The sequence below is a fragment of the Urocitellus parryii genome, chromosome 12 (genome assembly GCF_045843805.1).
Source record: "Urocitellus parryii isolate mUroPar1 chromosome 12, mUroPar1.hap1, whole genome shotgun sequence".
Lineage (NCBI taxonomy): Eukaryota > Metazoa > Chordata > Mammalia > Rodentia > Sciuridae > Urocitellus > Urocitellus parryii.
The window spans coordinates 67,852,429-67,873,513 of record NC_135542.1 but is presented as its reverse complement, the minus strand read 5'-3'; the positions used below and the strand labels follow the sequence as shown (position 1 = coordinate 67,873,513).

At 46.5% G+C, this 21,085-nt stretch overlaps 1 protein-coding gene across 1 annotated transcript in view; it reads right to left on the bottom strand.

The window, feature by feature from the left end:
• Window positions 1–21,085, bottom strand: part of Prkce (protein kinase C epsilon) — a 477,543-nt gene that overhangs the window by 158,113 nt on the left and 298,345 nt on the right. The window contains exons 6-9 of the mRNA XM_026385723.2: window positions 19,931–20,060; window positions 7,442–7,584; window positions 4,598–4,694; window positions 1,629–1,828 (exon numbers count right to left, since the gene is read on the bottom strand). Of these exons, the coding sequence (XP_026241508.1) occupies window positions 1,629–1,828; window positions 4,598–4,694; window positions 7,442–7,584; window positions 19,931–20,060 (570 nt within the window). The remainder of the gene's footprint in view (window positions 1–1,628; window positions 1,829–4,597; window positions 4,695–7,441; window positions 7,585–19,930; window positions 20,061–21,085) is intronic.

Sequence of the window (21,085 nt, the reverse complement as noted above, 5' to 3'; positions counted from 1 at the left end):
TTTTCTAAGCCTGTGTTAAAATTTTCTGCCATTTTTTTCCTGTTGAATGGAAGTAGGTACCTTTATACAGTTCAATCTGCCCTGGTCTGTCTCTATGGTTTCCTGTTCAGCTTCTGAGCTGGAAACTTGATCCCTTCTCCCAGAGCTAATTCACAGGTCTATTTTCTTGAAGTTTTCCTTTCACTGTATATTTTCGCATTCACTCATCCACAAACATCATAAGTCTTTCTCTTTTTAAAAAACTAACTCCTAAGTACAGCACTCCAATGTGAGTTGTCAAAGCTAAAGAGCAGCCACCAAAAACTTCATCAGGGAATTTGTGATGTTAATCTGAAGACTTTTTACCACTCACAAAAAACACAGATTCTAAAAGTGACTCAAACCTTGTCTGTGATTGTTCCTAAACCACCACTTTAGAGCCCCAGAGTCATCAAACTTCCAATCCTGTCTCCACCTTACAGAAGCCCCAAAACTCTGAGCGTGGTTGTTCCCTTTGAATCTTGCTCAAAATTAAACTGGGTCCTGCTCACATCCTGGAGTCAAGCCTAAGCCAGAGGCCTGGGGTTTGTTTCTTATTGAGCTTGTCTCTAAAGAATGTAATTGCTTCAGTTGTGGCATTTAAGTTACCCGGTTACACTCCTGCCAAGTGATCTCAGGGTGAGATAGGAGCAGGTGAGATGGCTGAAAAGCAGGCCCCGTGCCCTGCGGCTTCCCAGAGCCCTTCATGTTGGAGGACAGTGGAATGGGCCTGCGGCTGGCCAAGTGCCTGGTCCACAGGCTTCTGCTTTCAAGCACCCAGGACATGTGAGGCCGTGTGACCTCTGGGAGCTGTCTGGTCCTCAGAGGAGGAGCTCTCTGCTCTGGAAGATTCTGGAAAGGGAACTCTCATTGACTTTCAGGCATGGTTTTGAGAAGATCAAGGGGACAATCAGGAGTCTGATTTGAAATGCTAACCAGCTTTCTAGGCTATGGCTCCCTCCATCTTTCTAAAATGAACAGGGAGCATTTTTGCATCTCACCAGCCATCAGAACAGTGACTGACGATTAATCCTTCATCGAGCACACCAACAGGTAAGCCCCACACCACTGTGTTCGTCTCAGTGGGGAGCAGGATATGGAGAACAGCCCCAAGGGCAGAGGACTCTGATCCAAGACATGAGATAATTATTTGATTCTCTTGCCCCATGTAGGAAAAAAAAAATCAGTTAAATAACATTTAACTTCCAAAGTACACCTTGGTAAGATTTGTTCGGAAGCCTAAGTTCACTGACAACAGTTCAAACAACATTGACGACAACGTTCAAATACATCACAATGAAATAACAGCTCCAGATGGATCTCTTGGAGGAGAAAAGACAGGCATTCATGTTATTCTTGACAGTGGATGCTGAGCACATACAAAACCTTTTACATCTTCCACAGGGCTTCTGTCCCCCCTCTTACAGGATGACAAATGAGAAAAAGTGAATCCTAAAGAGGTGAAATGACTACACGAAAGTCCAACAGACAAGTAACAGTAGAACCAGGGCTCCTATGTGCCTAGCCTCAGCTTATTTCCACTTGACAAAGAAGGATCTTAGATTCAACCAGTGAGAAAATTCACAGCGCTCCACGTGAGTGCCACAGACCTTGCCAAAGCTGCCTTTGCCCAACACCTTGATGAAGTTGAACTCGTCCAGGCCCAAACGCTTGGCCTGGCCTTGCCGGACTTCACCGTTCTCACCAGGGCTCCCCAGCTGGCCGTCCGTGGACGATGATGCTCGGTGCTCCTCCCCTCGGTTATCAAACGACAAGGCTTTCCGGATATTGTTTTCAAGTTCTTTTAGTTCTAAGGACCAGAGGGGAACAAGATATTGCATTAGTACGTATCTCATGGACTTTTCCCATTAGGACTCCACATTCAGAATGTCCCACATGAACTCTGAACCAGGTTTCAGTTCTTCACAGTAACAAATCCAGGGCGGCTTCCCTTGGTGTGTGCCTTCGTTTGTCCAGCAAGTTCACTGGCACTTAAAGCACAGCCAGGCCTCAGTATACAAAGGGAGTTGGCTGAGCGAGGTGGCACATGCCTTGTAATCCCAGCAGCTCGAGAGGCTGAGGCAGGAGGATTTCGAGTTCAAAGCCAGCCTCGGCAACAGCAAGGTGCTAAGCAGCTCAGTGAGACGCTGTCCCTAATAAAATACAAAATAGGGCTGAGGATGTGGCTCAATGGCCGAATGTTGCTGAGTTCAATCCCTGGTACCAAAAGAAAAAAAAAAAAAAAAGAGAGAGAGAGAGAGAGAGAAAGATTTGACCCATTTGTAATAATTATTCGTAATAATTTGATGGTACTATGGGACCTCCAGACTTGTAGGAATTATTCTGACCTGTGTAGGCCTTTTCCTGTTTTATTTTAAGACTGAGACATCCCCTGGGAGCTTCAAGGAGACTGAATGCCCTGAAGCACTCGCTCACCATCAAACCCTTTTGGATTATACCAAAGCCAGATATCTCTCTGAAAGCCCCCTTTGACTAGTGGCCTATTCCGTGGTTCTAGGTGTAATACCGGAATCCAGGCCTTCACTGGGACTGTGCAGAGTCAGAAAGGAACAAGTACCCTTTAAGTTCCCTTTGAAGAGTCAAACTATCCAGAATCATCATGGCAGTCATCATTGGTGATATAATTATCCCCATCGAAGGGGACAAGGAAGCCTTTACCTTCTCAGGTCTTTAAATGGCCTTGATGCTGGGTTTTCTCTAAAAGCTAGTACCCCACACAAGGGTACTGACAAAACAAGCAATGGGCTTATCATTAACAAAGAACTGCTTCCCACAGTGACGTGTGTTGCAAATTTATCTCTGATGGGGCAGGAATTCCTCAGGACGGTTTCACAACCATGAGACCATCTCACACCCCTCTGGAGTAGGTGACCTGAGTTACCTGCAGCAATGACACCGGGTGATCCTTTGACCTATTCTATTTGAAGAAGCTTTATAGTTGGCAATTCATTCACCAACATGCACACCTGTCTGTAGAAATGTGTAGCTTGAGGGTAAGCCAATTTTAAAAGATGCTCATGAATAACCAGGATTATGGAAGGAGAAGAGAGACTAGTCCTGGAAACCCAATGCAGGCATGAGTGACCCAGTGCCACTTGACAGAAAGACCTTTAGCTTCTTTTCAGAAGGATGGAGGCCCTAAAATCCTATTCAGAGAACCCGAAGAGCTTCCTAGCTCTGGTGTGGGCTCCTTGGAGGTGGGGCAGTTGTGTTGGGGAGGAAAGAGATGGGGATGGCCTCTGGGACCCCAGCCACCCCCACACTGATTCATTCAGCAGTTACCTACTAACGCTCACTTGGAACTAAGGATGGCTCTTAGTTGCACCACAGGGTCAGTCTCAGTTATTAAGTGGATTCTGGAAGGTAGAACTTGAGATGTTCGGGGCCTCAGAGCTTGAAGACAATGTCTTTCTGAGTTTTTCTAATGGAGGACTGAGAAACTGTGGCTTATTTCTGTTTTATAAGCATGCCACATCTGACTCAGAGGGCTTTCCCATCCCTGAGCGCTCACATCACTGCTGGGAAGTTCTCGTGCCTGCGCTGACTGGTAACTGTAAGAGCAGAAGTCCCAGGAGGTACTGTGCCCTGTGTGGGGCCGGACAATGTGCTGGGCAGCAGCCAAACCTAAAAGCCACCATTGGCACTTCACTTTTATTTGGGGTCTTTACCATTTGACCCAATCTCCTTGAAGCTCCCTGGGGATGTTTCAGCCTTAAAATGAAACAGGAAAAGGCCTACCCTGTCCAGGATAATTCCAACAAGTCTGGAGGTGCCATAGTACCATCAAAATACTTAAGAAGGGGTCAGATCTCTTTTAAAATGAAGACACAGAAAATGAAACAGAGCTACACAAAAAAAAAAAAAAAAAAAAAAAAGGAAATGAGGCCAGTTATTTCGGGTTTTTTGTTTTTTGTTTTTGTTTTGATACCAGGGATCGAACTCAAGGGCACTCAAACACTGAACCACATTGCCAGCCCTATTTTGTGTTTTATTTATTTAGAGACAGGGTCTTGTTGAGTTGCTTAGGGCCTTGCTGAGTTGCTGAGGCTGGCTTTGAACTTGTGATCCTCCTGCCTCAGCCTCCCAAACCGCTGGGATTACAGGTGTGCACCACCATGCCCGGTGAGACCAGTTATTTTGTGGCCCCCAGGAACGGCACATGGACTCTGAGCAAGAAGCCTGGTCACAAATGATGACCCCCAGGGAGGGTTTGATGACACAGAAGGGACAGGGGCCCACCCTTACCAGAAGTAAGTTCTTGACTTTGGGACAAACCTTTTCACCTCTCTGACCTTCCCCTTCTCAGCCTGTACCTTGGGGCAGCAATGCAGCGCCCACACAGAGTCGGTATGAGTGTAAAACTAGGAACATGAACACAAGCAAGCCTTGTAGAGGGAAAGAACAATTATGAAATCAATACAGAAAAGGCGTGGGAGGACCTGCCGGGGCCGCCAGCCGTCAGCTGTCACAGGCTGTTCTTGAGAGGAGAGGCCTCACATGCCTTGGTCCTTCGGATGACAGAACCCAGGGGTAAAAAAGGCAAACCTGAGGGTCTCACCCTGGTCACAAGGGGAGGTGGGTGCTGACTTGGATCGATCTTCTTCAGATGGGGAGCTTCCAGAAGCTGGCTGTGGGGACTCGGCACCAGCAACAAGCTAGAGAGGACAGGAAGAAGGGAGAGAGGCATCAGAAAGGAGGGTGAGTGTCCCTAAAGACAAGAGTGTCAAACTGCGGTGACAAGAGCATCAGACTAGAGCCCCTGGCGCATAGCAGCGCTCGCTGACTTGACAGTCTGAGAGCTCAGATCTGGAGTTTCATTTGCCAAACACAGGAAGAAAATGAGGGACTTTCAGCTCACTCAACTTTTATTCTATCCAAATGCAACAAGCAAACCTCACTCACCTCTTCAATCAAGCCTCCCTCTGCCTGTCCAAGCAACAGACACTCTTACCCAGAGCAACATGACGCTGGCTGTCTCTGCCATCTGTCTGGCATTTATTTATATCTTACCCAGCTTTATATCATTATTAATATCTGCATGTGTACACTGCATGGGGTTCTCTACTCAGACAGATTATATTTTCTTTGAAGGTAAAAAATATAGTACTGTCCATGCCCCCAGTGACTTGTACAAACTAATATAATAGGCACTCAATAAATATTTTCAGATGTATTTGATATCTGTTGGCAAATTTTAACAGAACACACCAATGAAGTGTGTTCCCTGGCATAGGTCTGGCATATCCACCTTGAGTGACATGAAGTCGGTAGCACTCCTGCTCCCTCTGCTCTTGGTCTACCCACTGTGGGTACCTTTTAGTTTCTGACCAGGGGAGGGCTTCTCCCATCCTTCACACTAACTTAGGTGACCACTTGCCTTTTGTCCAGATTTTTCATCAGAAGCATCTCAGGCATAAAAATTTTAGGACTGAGGTCTATTAATCTAGACTCTGCTCCTTCTTGAATTTCTCCAAGTCATCTTTGTCCCACCAGGTTTAGCCAAATACAAGGCAGGCAGATGGTGGCCGTTAAGAACAACAGTGCATCCAAAGATAGCAAAGAAGATTGCTACTGAGTTTTCTTTCAAATGTTCACTGACAACGAAAGAGTCTGTCTTACTTTACTTCTGGAAGGAAAACAAAACTTCTGTTCTGGCCAGGACTCTCTCTAGAGCTCCTCCATGAGTCAGGCTAACAGTGTCACCACAGGCTGTTTGCTTAGCCTGCCTCTCCAGGGGGCCCCTGGCATTCTCGGGTACTAACCTTCTGCTTGCAATTCCAGTGTCTTGGATCAACAACTGAAGTCCTATTGTTACCAGTGGGATTTAGAGAACCCAGAAGGGACACCCAAAGCACAAAATCTCACAGTTAACCAGACATAGAATTTTTTTTTTTATTGCAACTCTTGCAAAACAGTTTTGTTTGCTGGGAATGTAGAGAAGGAGGAGATGGTTAAGATGAAAAAAAAAAAGAAAAAAAAAAAAACCCAACCTTCCCTTGAGAAAGAAAAAGGCTTTTCTGGGGACACCAGGAGAAAGACACAGGCGGGTTCTAAACCAAGAAGACAAGGAAACATAGGCCCTTCAGCAGGTACAAGGCCAATCTGGAGAGAACATTTGAGAGTCGAGGTGGCAGGAGGCACCCACAGGTGGGCTTGCTTTTTTAGTACAGTGCTTGGTGATGTTTAACCTCAGGCAGGGAGGGCCCCTCCCCACCCACCCACACCAGGATTTCTCACTTAGGTAACATTGTTCTGATTCTCTCATAGTTTACTTTTCAGAGATCTCTTAAAATTTCTAGGCTAAAAAAAAAAAAAAAATGTAGTCAGGCTAAAGGGCCGCTCCAGATGCCTTTAGCTCTGTTCATATCTGAAGGCCCTGACTTACCAAAAGAACGCGTTAGCAAGCGGATCTCCTCCCTGTGGCATTCAAAATGTCACAAGGATGGAGCAGGGCTTTGGTCTCTAAAGAAAGGCCCAGATGTTCAATGCTGTGGGGCATTGAGGGTATTCCCCAGGCAGCCCATCGCTGGTTCCAGCACAAACCTTGACACCCTCCCTAGAGAAGAGCGTGGGTTGAGGGTGGAGTCACACACTGAAATTGCTTGCCTGCCAAATCTGGAGGCAGGTAAATCTACTTCCTTGTCTAGAATTGTTATGCTTTTTCTAGAATTCTAACTCCTCATCTCAAAGTTTATGTCTTTTTGACAAATGTACCTCCCTCTCAAGGCTAGCTTTGTTATCTCTCTCTCTCTCTCTCTCTCTCTCTCTCTCTCTCTCTCTCTCTCTCTCTCTCTCTCTCTTTAAATCCAACTCTGGAACAGTTTTATTTTGTTTATTTTATTTTATTTTTTATGTGGTGCTGAGGATCCAACCCACTGCCTTACACATGCAAGGCAAGCACTCAACCACTGAGCCATACTTTGTCGTTTCTTACGCACGCACACACACACACACACACACACACACACACACACATGCTTCTGCACTATTAATGTGGAAGGAGACCCCCCTTTTTGGGGAGGGGGTACTGCAGATTGAACCCAGAGGTACTTTATCACTGAGTCACATTCCCAGTCCTTTCTACTTTGTTATTTTGAGACAGTCTCATCAAGTTGCTTAGGGCTAAGTTGCTGAGGCTAGCCTAAACTTTCAAACATCCTGCCTCAGCCTCCCAAGATGCTGGGATCACAGACATGTGCCCTGCGCCCAGATTGGAAGGAAACTTTCATGTCACCTGTCTGAACTCTTTTTTCCTTTCTTTTATTCTTGGAACACATTCTGTGTTGAGTAAGATGCCTCACCCCCAGGAATCTTACGGTCCCCCTCCAGAGCACTCTCAGGAAGCCAGCACGAAGGGCAGGCCAGGAGAGAGTTCCAGAGACACCACCAAACAGACTCTCACCTTTTTCCTCCTCTGGCCACTGTTGGTGATTTTGTCCGGAGTGACACCTAGGTCCGCCAGCACTTTGGCGATCCCTCTGGCATCCACTCCACAGTTGGGAGCCACATTGGTCTCACATCGACGGTGAACATTCATTTTGCAGACTGTAAGGAGACATAGGGGAGAGATATCCAAGTGTTTATGGTCTAAAGCATTACCTTTTGAAAAAGTAACATATGCAAATTGGTGCAGGCAGTATGGAGATTCCTTGGAAAACTGGGAGTGGAACCACCATTTGACCCAGCTATACCCCAAAGACTTAAAAACAGCATATTACAGTGATGCAGCCACATCAATGTTTATAGCAGCACAGTTCACAACAGGTAAATTGTGGAACCGACCTAGATGCCCTTCAATAGATGAATGGATAAAGAAAATGTGGTACATTACTCGGCATTAAAAGAGACTAAAATCATGCATTTGCAGGTAAATGGATGGAGTTGGAGAATAGAATGCTAAGTGAAGAAAGCCAATCTCAAAAACAAATGTTTTCTCTGATATAAGGAGGCTGATACATGGTGGGGATGGAGGAGGCAGCATGGGAGGATTACACAAACTTTAGGGCAAAGGGGAGGCAGGGGAAGAAAGGAGGATGTGGGGAGGAAAGACAGTGAAATGAGACAGACATCATTACCCTAAGTACATGTATGAAAACACAAATGGTGTGACTCTACTTTGGGTACAACCAGAGATATGAGAAATTGTGCTCTATTTGTATAATATGAATTGCATTGCGTTCTGCTGTCATATGTAACAGATTCGAATAAATACATTTTAAAAAAAAATAACATAAGTTCATTTGATAGAATTTGGAAAATGCAGAAAAATAAAAATCCCCACTCATTCCACCACACAGAACCACCTTGCAGAGATAACACTCCTTCTAGTTACTTCCTTCCAACCACTCTTTCTACATGTCTGAGACGAGGATAGACGAATATCACATTTCATTTTCATTTAGGGGAATAGAATACTGACTCCAAAAGAACCTAGTTGATCCCTCAGGGCGGGGGGGGGGGGGAGAGAAAAAGTTCATTTGAATTCTATACCCAAATGGGGCACATGTCCACAGTCAGCTCCACTCCTCTGCGGGGGTCACATGATACAGGGCGCTCCACAGCAATTAGAAGAAGATCTCTGCCTGCTTTCAGCAGGGGGAGGGGAAGACAAACCATTCCCAAACAGGTCAGAACATTCTGCTCTTCTTAACAAGACCTACCCTTAGGAGAAACGATTTTATGAGAGCTTAAACTATCGGGGATTTATCAGATCCTAACTGACCCAGGAGTAAGGAAATGCCCACTCCAGCCCACTCCAGTCATGCCAAACCTCCAGAGGCCAGGGGAGGACGAGCAGCAAGGTGGAACAGGCTCCCTACCAGACCGAGATCTATGCAGACGACCATGGGAGGCCTCCCCTGTCCCCACTCCCTACCATCACAGGCATATTTCACCATTCTCTACCCAGGACAGCATGTCAGGCTTCCAAGAACAATTACTAGGTGTACTAAAAGGCAAAAAGCATAATTTAAGGAGAGAGAGAGATGGCAGGCAATGTTACAATGATCAAATTGGGAATTTAAAACAAGACCTTAATAGGTGCCACATCTTCATGGTTTTTACTTTCCAAATAGCTATAGCAATCAAGTCAATGTGGAATTGGCAAAAGAACAAATAGATCAATGGAATGGAACAGACAGTCCAGAAAGAGAACCATATAAATATAGTCAACTGATCTTTGACAAAGGCACAAACACAGTCCTTTTGACAGATGGTGCCAGAGTAGCAAAACAAAACAACAACAAAGAAAAACACCCTGAATCTAGACACAGAATTTATGCCTACCATAAAAATTAACTCAAAATGGATCATGTAAAATGCAAAACAACGAAACTTGTAAATGCTAATAGAGAAGACCATCTAGGGGACCTTATGCATGGACATGCCATTTTAGATAACAATACCAAAGACGTGATCCACCAAAGAAATAACTGATAAGGTGGGCTTCATGACAATTAAAAGTTTCTGCTCTGTAAAAGGTACTGTCAAGACAATGAGAAGAAAAACCACAGACGGAGGGAAAGTATTTGCAAAAGATGTACCTTATGAAGGGCTGTTATTCAAAGCAGCCAACTTTCCACACTCAATAATAACAAAATGAACAACCCAATTTTATAAATGGGGAAAAGATTGGAGCAGACATCTCAGCAAAGAAGATATTCAGATGGTAAATAAGCAGTCAAGAAGATGCATCATATGTCACTAGGGAACTGCAAATTAATACTATTAGATCAGTTCTATTAAAATTAATTAGTTAATTAATTAATTAGTCCCTACACTATTCTATTAAAATGGCCCAAATCCAAAACTCTGACAACAATAAATACCGGTGAGGATAAGAGCTACAGGAACTCTCAGGCATTGTTGGTGGGAATGTAAAATCAGTCATTGTTGGTGGGAGTGTCAAATGGTACAGCCCCTTTGGAAGACAGCTTAGCAGTCTCTTATAAAACAAAACATATTCTTACTATGTACTCTAGCACTCACACTCCTGGTATTTACCTAAATGCGTTAAAAAATTATGTCCACACAAAATTCTGCACACAGATGTTTTTAGTAATTTTATTCATAACTGTTAAAATTTGCAAGCCAGCAAGATGTCCTTCTGTAGGCTAATAGAGAAACAAACTTTGGTCCATCCAGACACTGAAATATTATTTAACCTCAAAAATAAATGCCCTATCAAACCATGAAAAGGAATGGAGGAACATGTAATGCCCGCTACTAAGTAAAAGAAGTCAACCTGAAAAGGTTCCAAATGATACCATCCCAACTACATGGCCCCATAGAAAAGGCCAAACTACAGAGGCTGTAAAAGGCTCTGTGGCTGCCAAGGAGGGATGAATAGGCAGAGCACAGAAGATTTTTAGGGCAGCAAAACTACCCTGTATGTTACTATAATGGTGGATACATTTCATTAAGTATTTGTCTAAAGGCAGGGATTACACACCACCAAGAGTGAGCCCTCATGTAAACTACAGACTTTGAATGATGTTGGTATGGTGAGGGAAGTCCATCAGTTGGTAACAAATGTGCCACTCTGGTGTGGGATAATGATGGTTGGGAAGCCTATGCCTGGGTTGGGGGTGCGGGGGGGGGGTGCATAAGGGAAATCTCTGTTTTATGAACCTAAAACTGTTGTAAAAAAATAATGCCTATTAGAACAAAAGCTGTTCCTAGAATGAAACCATGCGGACTGGCCCAGACCTCCTGCTTGCCCTGCATAACCTGGTCATCGGCCTGGAGGGAGGGACGGCACAGAGCCCCCTAAGCCTGGTTTGGAGAAATCAACTGAGCTATCCAATAGAAGACGGATTAAAGGTGGGGGGCTTGTAAGAGAGTGGCTTTCTCTGATTACAAAAACAAAGAAGAAAGCTCTACCCACCCAGCCATGGAGCTGACTGGACGAGGGAGCTCTTGGTAATGCCTGGCCAAAAGTCCTAGTGGAGGGCCACTCATACTCCAGGCAACGGCACTGCTCAGAATTCTCATCACACTCCCCTGAGCTACAGCTGCCACTGGACACGCACTCACCTTCCCTGCTCTGCTCACCAGCCCCTGGTCTGGCTCTTTGTGAAGCATCAGAAAAGACATGAACCAAGGGACCACTTTCAGAGAATTTCCTGGCAAGTGCGAAGAGTCGGTATAATTTGACCACTGGCGCCCTCTAGTGTCCAAATGTCAAACCCGTCGATCGTGACCAGTTGGCAGAACAGCAAAGTAGAAAATGTTTTTTAGAGGACTTTGTTTCATATTTTTTAAAACCCTGATATTTCCATAGGAAAGCTTTGTAGTTGCCTTAATATGTTTTAAAAATCCTAATCACATGTCAGTTAAAAATGGATGACATGAGATAATGACATTGAAAGTGGTGTGAAAAGTCTGGGCAGGTGAGGGCTAAGCCGGCTGAGGACTGAGAGCACGAGATGATTCAGGCAGCCACACTGGGAACATGGGCTTTTGGAGGCTGCAGGTGACACCAGGAGGCTGCAGACCAGCAAAGGAAAGTAGACATGCCAGCTGGCAGCAAAAGAAACCTGAGGAGCATTCACTTTAATGTGGTCAAATGAGCTACGCATGTCACTGCCCCCACGCCCCTACCCGTCACTAATGGAGATGGCAGAAGCCAAGGGCTGTTAATCCTGGGCTGCCAACCCACTTTCAGCCCTAAGCTGCCCTTTAAGGCTTCTTTTTCTAGGATGCCTGTTAACATGCATTTGTACTGGTCTCATCCAAATGAAGTTGTGCCAAGGAAAAACAGAACCACTTGACCCAGATAGGGCTCTTATAAATGGATAACCCTACCCTACTACCCAGCTAGTCACCATCTATTTGTTGAGCACCTACTATGTGTGGGGAGGGGCTTCAGCAGCAGAGTCCTCTCAGATCAGCTTGTGGTTTGAGCACAGTGACCTTCATCTCCTTTTGGAGAGACTTCATTTCCATGTTTCCACCCTTTGCGTAAACGAGATGAAAGCCAGGATTGCAACAAGGAGGGTCAAGCTAATAGGAATTCGTCTAAAACAAGCAGAGTCTCTAAGGACAATGGCTGTCATGCCTGAGCAGATTAGCTGGGCCCATGTACGCTGCAGAAGTTTTTGCGTGTGTAGAACCAAGGCCCCCTCTCAAGCAAGGGGAGGCTATACCACTGAGCCACAGCCCCAGGCTCAAATCTGCAAACCTCCTGACTCAGCCTCCCCGGTAGCTGGGATGACAGGTCTGCATCACCACACCTATCTAAACATTTCCTCACGTTAGGCTAATTTGAAGATGAGTCAGGACGATGGTTGGATTCCATAGCAGGTTACCATCAGCCACCCTATGCTCAGAGATAGACAGCAAACAATTGGAAACAGGAATTGGGTAATGGATGTTGGCAGGGTTGGGAGAGGGGATGACTGCAGAGTGCCAGATAGAAGGGAGATAGGAGGTCCTGGGGTGGTCCCTTGGAGTCATACTGGGACAAATGTCCCCAGAAAGAGACTTGGGAGTCTGACTGCATTGGAATCATAACACTTTTCAGAGACCAGAATGAGTGGCCCATTGTCTGCTCCCCAGAATTCCTCAAAAACTACATCTTGTATCAACCTTCCACATGTAAGGGGCATATTCGTCATGGTCCCTAGGCACTGCCAGACACCACTGGAAGAGGCTCAAAACCAACCAAGAACCCTCTGTGGCACTGTAGTTCTGAATGCCGAGTTGCTCCCTCTCTCTCCTGCTCTCCACCTATGATATGGTCCCCCCATACCTTTCCAGGTCTTTCTCTACCCTCAAGTATAGCTCCAGCTGTATCTCCCCACAAAAGCCTTTCCTGACCACCCTAGCTGTACTGGTCTCTCTTGCCCATGAATTATTCACATTAATATTTGGATTCACTACTTGACCTGTGGTCTATTATTTAACTTAATGCTCATGGAGTATTCTACTTACTGAAGTTTCTAGAAGACTAAAATCATATTTTATCTCCAAGTTCTCAATGAAGCCCTTACTCAAAGTAGGGTGAAATGCCTTTGAGTGTATTCCAACTTGATGTAAGTTAGCACTATTTCAGCAGCACAGATGGAAACTGTCAGTCCAGAGCCCAGAGCCCAGCAGATGTCAGGGAACTGAAATCCCAAACAATGACATGATATACGAATTTTTGCTGACTGTGCAAAGTTAAATACCAATGCACAAGAAGGGAGAGTGATCAATTCACATGGCTTGTTGAGCAACAAACACATGACAAATAAAAGTGCCCTTATTTATGTCCTCCTTACGTAATTCAACCACCAAAACAAGACTTGGCGCTTTTTTTTTTTGTGGCAGGGGTGGGGCTACTGGGGATTGAACTCAGGGGCACTCCACCACTGAGCCTCATCCCTAGCCTTATTTTGTATTTTATTTAGAGACAGGGTCTCTAAATGAATAGAGTCGCTTTCTGGCTTTGAACTCTCAATCTTCCTGCCTCAGCTTCCTGAGCTGCTGGCAAGACTTGGGCTTTTAAAATTGGACTTCTAGGAGGCTTTCTTTCATAACTATTTGTCCATAGGCATGAAGATGCCTGTATGAAGATGTTTGCAGGAGCCTTAATTAAAATAGTGACCAGAAAGAAACAATAAGAATCCATCTAGAGGTCAATATTTAAATAACCTGTTAAATCTGCATAATGTGGACTATGAAGCAGTCATAAAAAGAATGGAGTAGCCCTGTATGTCCTGCCTTGGAAATATTCCAAGAAATAGTAAAAAAAAAAAAAAAATCAAGTTACAGAACAATGGATATAGGGTTCAATTCACAAATGTCTTGTTGAGTGCCAATGTGTCAGGCACTTTCTAGATGCTGGGAAATAGCAGCGAATAAGAGACACACACAAATCTCTGCCCTCGTGGAGCCTGTTTTCTGATGGGGGAGAGAAACATAGATGTAATAAATAAGTAATGTGGATATTAGAAGGTGGTTAAGTGCCACAGTAAAAAAGAAGGCGGAAGAGGGTGTCCATTTTTAAACGGGTGCTCAGCGTAGCCCTCACAGACACAGGGAAGGCATTTATTGGGGGGGGGCATGTGTGTGTGCCTGGTGGGCAGCTTCTAGGGTTGCCCAGTGACCCCCATCCACAGGGATTCGCACTCTTAGGTGACCCCCTGTCACTCAGTGTGTGCTGGACCCAGTGATTCTCTTCTAGGTAGAAAATGCCAAAAGTGATGAGATGTCGTTTTTTGAGATGAGGTTACAAGGACTGTGGCTAGAGCCTTGGGCATCCTCTTATGTTCTCGCCTGCCCGCTCTGACAGAAGCCAGCTGCCGAGTTGGGAGCTGCTTTATGAAGGCACGTGGTCAAGAACGGGTCTCTCTGGCCAATAGCTAGCAGGGATCTGAGGTTGCCAGGGCCACATGAATGAGTGTGGAAGTGGCTCTTCTTCAAGTCAAGCTTCCAGATGAGAGCACAGCCCACTTCCAGCTTGATCTCAACCTCCGGAGAGATGGCTGGGTCAAAGCACCCAGCTAAGCGGCACCCCGATTTCTGACCTGCAGATACTCATAAAATAAATATTGGTTGTTTTACATCACTAAGTTGTAGCAATAGATACTAAAACTCTGTGTGTGTGTGTGTGTGTGTGTGTGTGTGTAAGTGTTGTGAAGTAAGTGAACACAGTCTCAAAAAACACCTAACAAATTTTTAGTAGCAACTAAGTCTAGGGATGGAAGTCCAAAGAGACTATAAAGAAAACTTTAATATTTCATACACACACACACACACACACACACACACACACACACGCTCTCAAGTTTTGCTTGAATCTTTCACAGTGAGGGTGTATTTGTATATTACTATGCTCTTTTAATTATAAAAATAGAAATAAAGTTTGAAGTTGTGACAAGGGGTCTGGCTGTTCAAAAAACAGTAAAGGGCTGACATTTTCAAAAACGTTGAGAATAAAAATCTTTTTTCAAGTTTTTAGTTTTTTAAATATCCAACATAGGTTTTTTTTTTTTCCTTTTTAGGAAGGAAGAGAAGAAGGAAGGGAGGGAGGGAGACTCTGCATAGCCACCCCCTGAGGTATGCACCTAAGGTCACTCTGCTTTTATTACTTTTATGACTGTCCTCGGGCGGCAGGAGGGCATTGGAGGGCAGTTAAGGTGACCTGCATTTGATCACCCAGGCAGGCAGTGACCAAACCGGGGCAGGACAGCTTCCCCAGTTCCCAGGCTGGATCTCAACAGGCTGCAGCTCCTCCAGGGTTCTGTCATTGGTTATGTCCTGGAGAGCAGGTGACAACTGTGCCTCAGTTTGTGAACGCAGCCTTAGATCAGAACAGTTACTAAGATGGATCTCAGAGAGGGGTAGAGGCCAAGGAGGACTTCCCAGGCCAGGCTTCCTGAGGCACATGCTCCTCCCACCTCAGCACAGAGCTGCAACCGAGCCCCCTGGACAGCTGTGATGAAGCAGGGTCTCTGTGGCCCTGTAGGTGACTTCAAGCTGTGGAAGGAACTCTGGCTGTCTCGTTAAACTGCCCCTCAGCATCTGCCGACTTCAGCGTGGCTGGGCTGAGACGTGAGCACGGGAGCTTGAGCAGAAGACAGATGGGGACAGGGTGGGCTGTATCCCATCATGATAACCCCATATTTTTTTTGGAGAAGGAAATGACAATTGTGAGGCACTGGAAGCTTCCTTGGGTGGGTGCAGGGGACCGACCACAAGTGTCAGCTGAGAAACTGAGACACAGGAGGGAAAGAGCCCAGACCGGTTTGCTGTGCAGGTGGGAGTAAGGCTAGGGGAGGGGGTAGGACTGAAGTCACAAACCCAAGCGTTCAAATGCCCCAGAGCCTCGTGACCTAGCATCTGAGCCTTAGAAGCAGTTTCCAGACTGTTTACAGGCTGTGGTGCTCAGACAGGCCCAGGGACGAAGGTGGAGAGCCTCAGACAGGGCTGATGCCGGCATCAAGGACAAAAAAAAGGGATGAGGTCTCCCACCTGTGCACTGGGTGCCAGTGCTTTTCTGCCCTTGGCTAAGGAGCCCAGTTACCCAGCAATTGTATGATATCCTCCAAGGGTCTGGCCCCTCTGTGGCCGAGGACAGAGAAAGGACAACCTAGAGACAGAGGCCAGTCCCCTACCAGTCCCTGGTTGTGTGTCCTTGTTCATGTCACCAGTCTCTCCAGTTCTGCTTCCTGCCGGTCAAACAGGAGTACAGTCACTAACAATGTGTCTGCCCATCAACATCTGAGCACATAAACAATGGTGGTCCCGCAGGATTATATCACCCAGAGACATTAAAGTCACCTTTGATCATCAGTACATTCTATGATGTTTGCACACCAGCAAAATCTCCCAAGCAGGCAACTCTTTTTCTATTTCTGCCTTTAAACTCTTTTTCTATTTCTGCCTTTAAACAAGGCACATCTGTAAATGTGCTCTCATTAACCAGAGACAGTCCGTGAGAGAGTAAATACACAATACTGGAGCCTAGGTGGCATGGTCAATTGTAGGCTGAAGGGAGAGTGACCAGGACAATCTCATGGGTCCTTCCTTCTGGGTTCAAACTCTTTAAGAAAACTGTTTTACTGGAACCTATTCCAAAGAATGGGACTGGCCTCAAAGCTGAAGCACAGAGCAGCAACCACATGGCTGATATGCAACCAGCACTAGGAGAGCAAGGCTCCAGCCCAGCATGACCAGCCAGCAGGGTCCAGCAGCCATGAAGACCCAGCTGAGCCTCGTGAGCAGGGAGTGTGGGGGAGGGCCCTGAGCTGAGCCAGACACGGGACCAAGGTGCCTGGGCTTAAGTTTCAGCTCCACTGGGTTCCCACACAGGTCACTGTATCTTGAGTTGTTCTTAGTAGTCATGGCAGCAGACCCTGCCTTGGATCTGGGCAGAAGCAGGCCATGTTGGCCTCATGGCCATGACCATGAAGACTGGCGTTTAGGAAAGGATGGGAAAAGATAAATAGATGAGACTTTTTTAGGGCAGACTGGTGACTCTGTATGATGCTCTAAGGTTGGGTCTGTGTCATTATACATTTGTCTACACCCATAGAATGTGAAACCCCAAGAGTGAACTTTCATGTGAACTCTGGACTTTGGGTGATAATGAATGAAAAGCCTTTATTTTCTAATTCCTGAGTGGTCCCACCCCATGCCTGCTCCCCTGGGGTCTTGTGAGCACATATTCCACTTTCCCCTCCTTTACCTGAGCAGGTATAGGGACACTTCCTGCCAAAAGAACGGAGGACACCTCCCCTGGGCCCTGCCTTCTTCCAGGGTCAGCCAGGGACCCAGTCCTAACAGCAACACCTGGGTGTGTGCACTGCTTACTTAAAATATTAAGATTTGGGCTGGGGATGTGGCTCAAGCGGTAGCACACTCGCCTGGCATGCCTGCAGCCCGGGTTCAATCCTCAGCACCACATACAAACAAAGATGTTGTGTCTGCTGATAACTAAAAAATAAATAAATAAATATTAAAAAATTCTCTCTCTCTCTCTCTCCCTCTCTCACTCTCTCTTTAAAAAATATATATTAATATTTATGGGATGAGAGTATCTTCATTTAGATTTTTCATTTACATTAATAATTAGTATTTTGTCTAACAACCAGACATCACTTCATCAGGCTCCTATCCAAAGCAGGCTCTATGTTTCCTGGCAACCCCCGTCAGCCTTCCAGAAATGCTCTCACTTCTTTGCTAAAAATCATTTGAGATTCCCGATCCGTTTTTTTCCTTCCTCATCCCTTGTAGCATTTCACCTCATGCCCACAGGATTTCAGGTGGGCCCCGTTCTGTTCAAGGTAGTGTGTGCGAAAGGACACAGGAGAGGAGACAGGGAAGGCTTCACTTCCCGCCTTGGAGATGCTGGGAAGGTCACAAGGAACCCAGATGTGTCAGCAGTCGGCACTGCTTCCTGGGCTGGACCAGCATCGTCTCTGGTCCCCATAGCAGTTATTCCTGATCTTTGCCACACTCTCTGCCCCTCCCACAATTCCAGTTCTCCCCTCAACTTCAAAAAGGACTCCCCCCATTTCAGAAAAGAAGGGAAATCTCATGTCAATAGATTCAAAGTGCACATAATGACTTGCCCACTCAGGTTGCCCTGAAACCCCACCCTGACGCCAGAGATGTGCCTGCACCTACCTGGTCTGCAACCTCCCCGCCATCTTGGTGAGGCTCTCTTGCTTTCTCCCCTACCTTGTCTCTGCCCTGGTTGGTTGTATCAATGGTTCCTTCTCTCTTCTGACTCTACAAAGTCTCCTTTTCTACTTTTTCCTGATTATCTAAATATTCTGAATACATTTCCCCCTCCATTCTTACTCTAGCCTATTGCACCTGGGCTTCCATAACACTGACCAACTAACACAGCTCTAGCTGAGGTCAATGGTGACCTTCTCATTGTTATATCCAATCTCCTGTTTCACATCTTCCCTTAGAAAACCTCTCAAGAGCACTTGGCATCCTTCACCACTTCCTTTTTAACGTTTTTTAAATACTCTGCACACTTTTGGTTCCCACCATGCTGCTGTTCGCTACTCCCCACCCCCATCCGTGAGGTCCTTCCCTCTCCTGGGCTTTGCAGGTTCATCCTTGGATGCTGGCAACTGCCACCCCAGCTCCCCAAGGTGTTATTTCTGGCTCTTCTCTCCATCCACTCAAGCATTGGCCCCGAGGATGACGTCTACTCAACAGCTGTAACTCCTACCAGATACTGACAAATCCAAATCCCAATGCCCAGTCCAGACCTCTCTTCCAGGTTTCCATGAGAAACAGCTGGACACCTCCCTGTTGATTCCCACAGACACCTCAAGAGACCACATCCCCAATCCATTCCACCATTTTGCCTCCAGCCCTGTCCTCCCTCATGCAGTCCCCATCTCTGTGAACAACACATCACGATCCTTGGTGGGATCTGGTCGCTCTGTCCAACAAATTACTCCTCTTCAGAAATTCTAAGTTATTCTCTTTATTCCACTGCCATCATTACCTCATTTTCAATTTTTATAATTTCTCACTGGGATCCTGTCAATGACTAATGTGTCCATGTCCTCAGTTTATTTCCTTAATACTTTACCTATTTTAAAAATCCTCCCACCTTGGGAATTTATTAATACATCCAGTACAAACAATAAATACTACTTGAAAATAATCTCCATGCACTCTTCTTACCCAATGGTTCATGGTTGCTCACAGTCCAGCCTTACTATATAGGCTAGTCCAGCTTATAAAACTGGATTCTTCCTTCAGGTTCCCAGAATATGTTCCCATATGATGTGCTGTTCCTTGTACCACCCAGTATACTCACTGGAGCAGACAGTTTACAGGAGGGACAGAGTGAGGAATCTGAGACTCAGGGTCCAAGGATCAAGTCCCACTTCTGTTAAGCTGTGTATGTATCCAAATGACTTCATCTCTGAGCCTCAGTTTCCTCCCTGGGGACATGGGGAGACTATGACATATGTCCAGGCCTGTGAAGATGTCTCCTGTGACAGCATCCTAGCCTGGCTCCTTCCAAGAGGAAGCTCATGAGAGAAAAGCCCAGGTCCTATCTATTTACTTACTCCACAGCCTAAGTCCAAAAGCATGTCTTCCTTCCTACCCCAGGATACTCCTTACATTATTCCTACACTTTTGTAGGCTTGTTCTGTCCCCAGCTCAGTAACTGTCTGAAGAGGTGGGTCACGCCTTCATCCTCCACCATGTTTCCCTCTGTGCAGTCACAGCTGGCCTCTGCACAGAGCCGTAACATGGTCAGCAACCAGGGCCAAAAAGGGCTTGTGCTCAGTGCTCCAGCCAAATCTGGAACTGGCTGTCCAGACTCAGACAAAGTTGTTGTTGTTTTTGTTTTTGTTTTAACAAACAGGAGAAAAAAGGGGACATCGACACATGGAGGATGTGGGGAGGGCAGGGAGCAACTCACCTTTACACTGCAAACCCTGCCGCAAGAGGCCCCAGAGCAAGGACCCACAGTGGTCACAGAAGGTAGGGACTTTGTAGTTGTGGATCCCAAACTTGTGGGGCATGTTGACGCTGAACCGCTGTGAGCCCACCTGTGGGATGGCAAAGCACAGAGTCAGCCGGCTGCTTCCAGCTCCTCCAAGGCCCAGAGCCTCATCACTGGACTCCCATGGAACTTCTTCCCCAGAAAGCACGTGCCACTGTAGGCTTGGCTCTGAGACACCAGATGAAGAAAGCCTCCTCTGGGCCCCGTCTTCACTCCTGATGGCCCCAAGTCCTCGCCTGCTGCACTGGCTGGCTTGGCAAGGCCCGGCCTGCTTCCCCACGCCTGCCCCCCAGGACTTCAGACCTTTCAAAGTCGCATCACATGGCAGTGGTGTGCCTCACACCTGAGCCACTCGAGGCAGCACCGTGTGCCTTCAGAACTGCTTCACACACGGAGGCCTCACCCAGCAGGGGGCTTCTGGCAGCTCCAAGGTGGACACAAGGAGCCTGTAAAGCACTGTGCAAACCAGCAGTGTCCTGGAAACCAGGGTCATTGTTAGAACAAGCAATAATTACATGAAGATGGACACTAAGACACTAAGGTATCGTGCTGACCACACACCAGGTACCATAGCTCAGTGAAATCTGACCACCACTCTCTGGGGTAGGACCATCATGGCCCTGAGTTCACTGATGAGGAAATTAAGGCCCAATGAGATCAAGAACATGCTGATCAGCTGATAGGCCAGGCTTCCATCCCCACACCCCCTGCAGAAGACACAAAGAGGGTGAGCAGGACTCACAGAAAACAGAGGCAGAAAGAATTGTAAGACTGAAAGAGAGGAAGAAAGAAAAGTGACGAACACAGAGACAGCGCACTCCTTGGTTACACCGTAGAAGTGCAGCACGGGTGTGAGCCCTCAGCCTGGCACAGCAGACACGAGACAGGGAAGGCCACTGGTCACAAGCTCAGGTGCAAAAGCCCCAAGAGGCCCATCAGCAGAGCACCTACTGAGAGGAGGGAGGGCTGGCGGCATGGTGTTCAGAGCTGCACGTATTTGTGGTGCCCATGTACACAGATGCATTGTGCACAGGCATGGCACAGAAGGTGGCTGCACAAAGGTACTCAAAG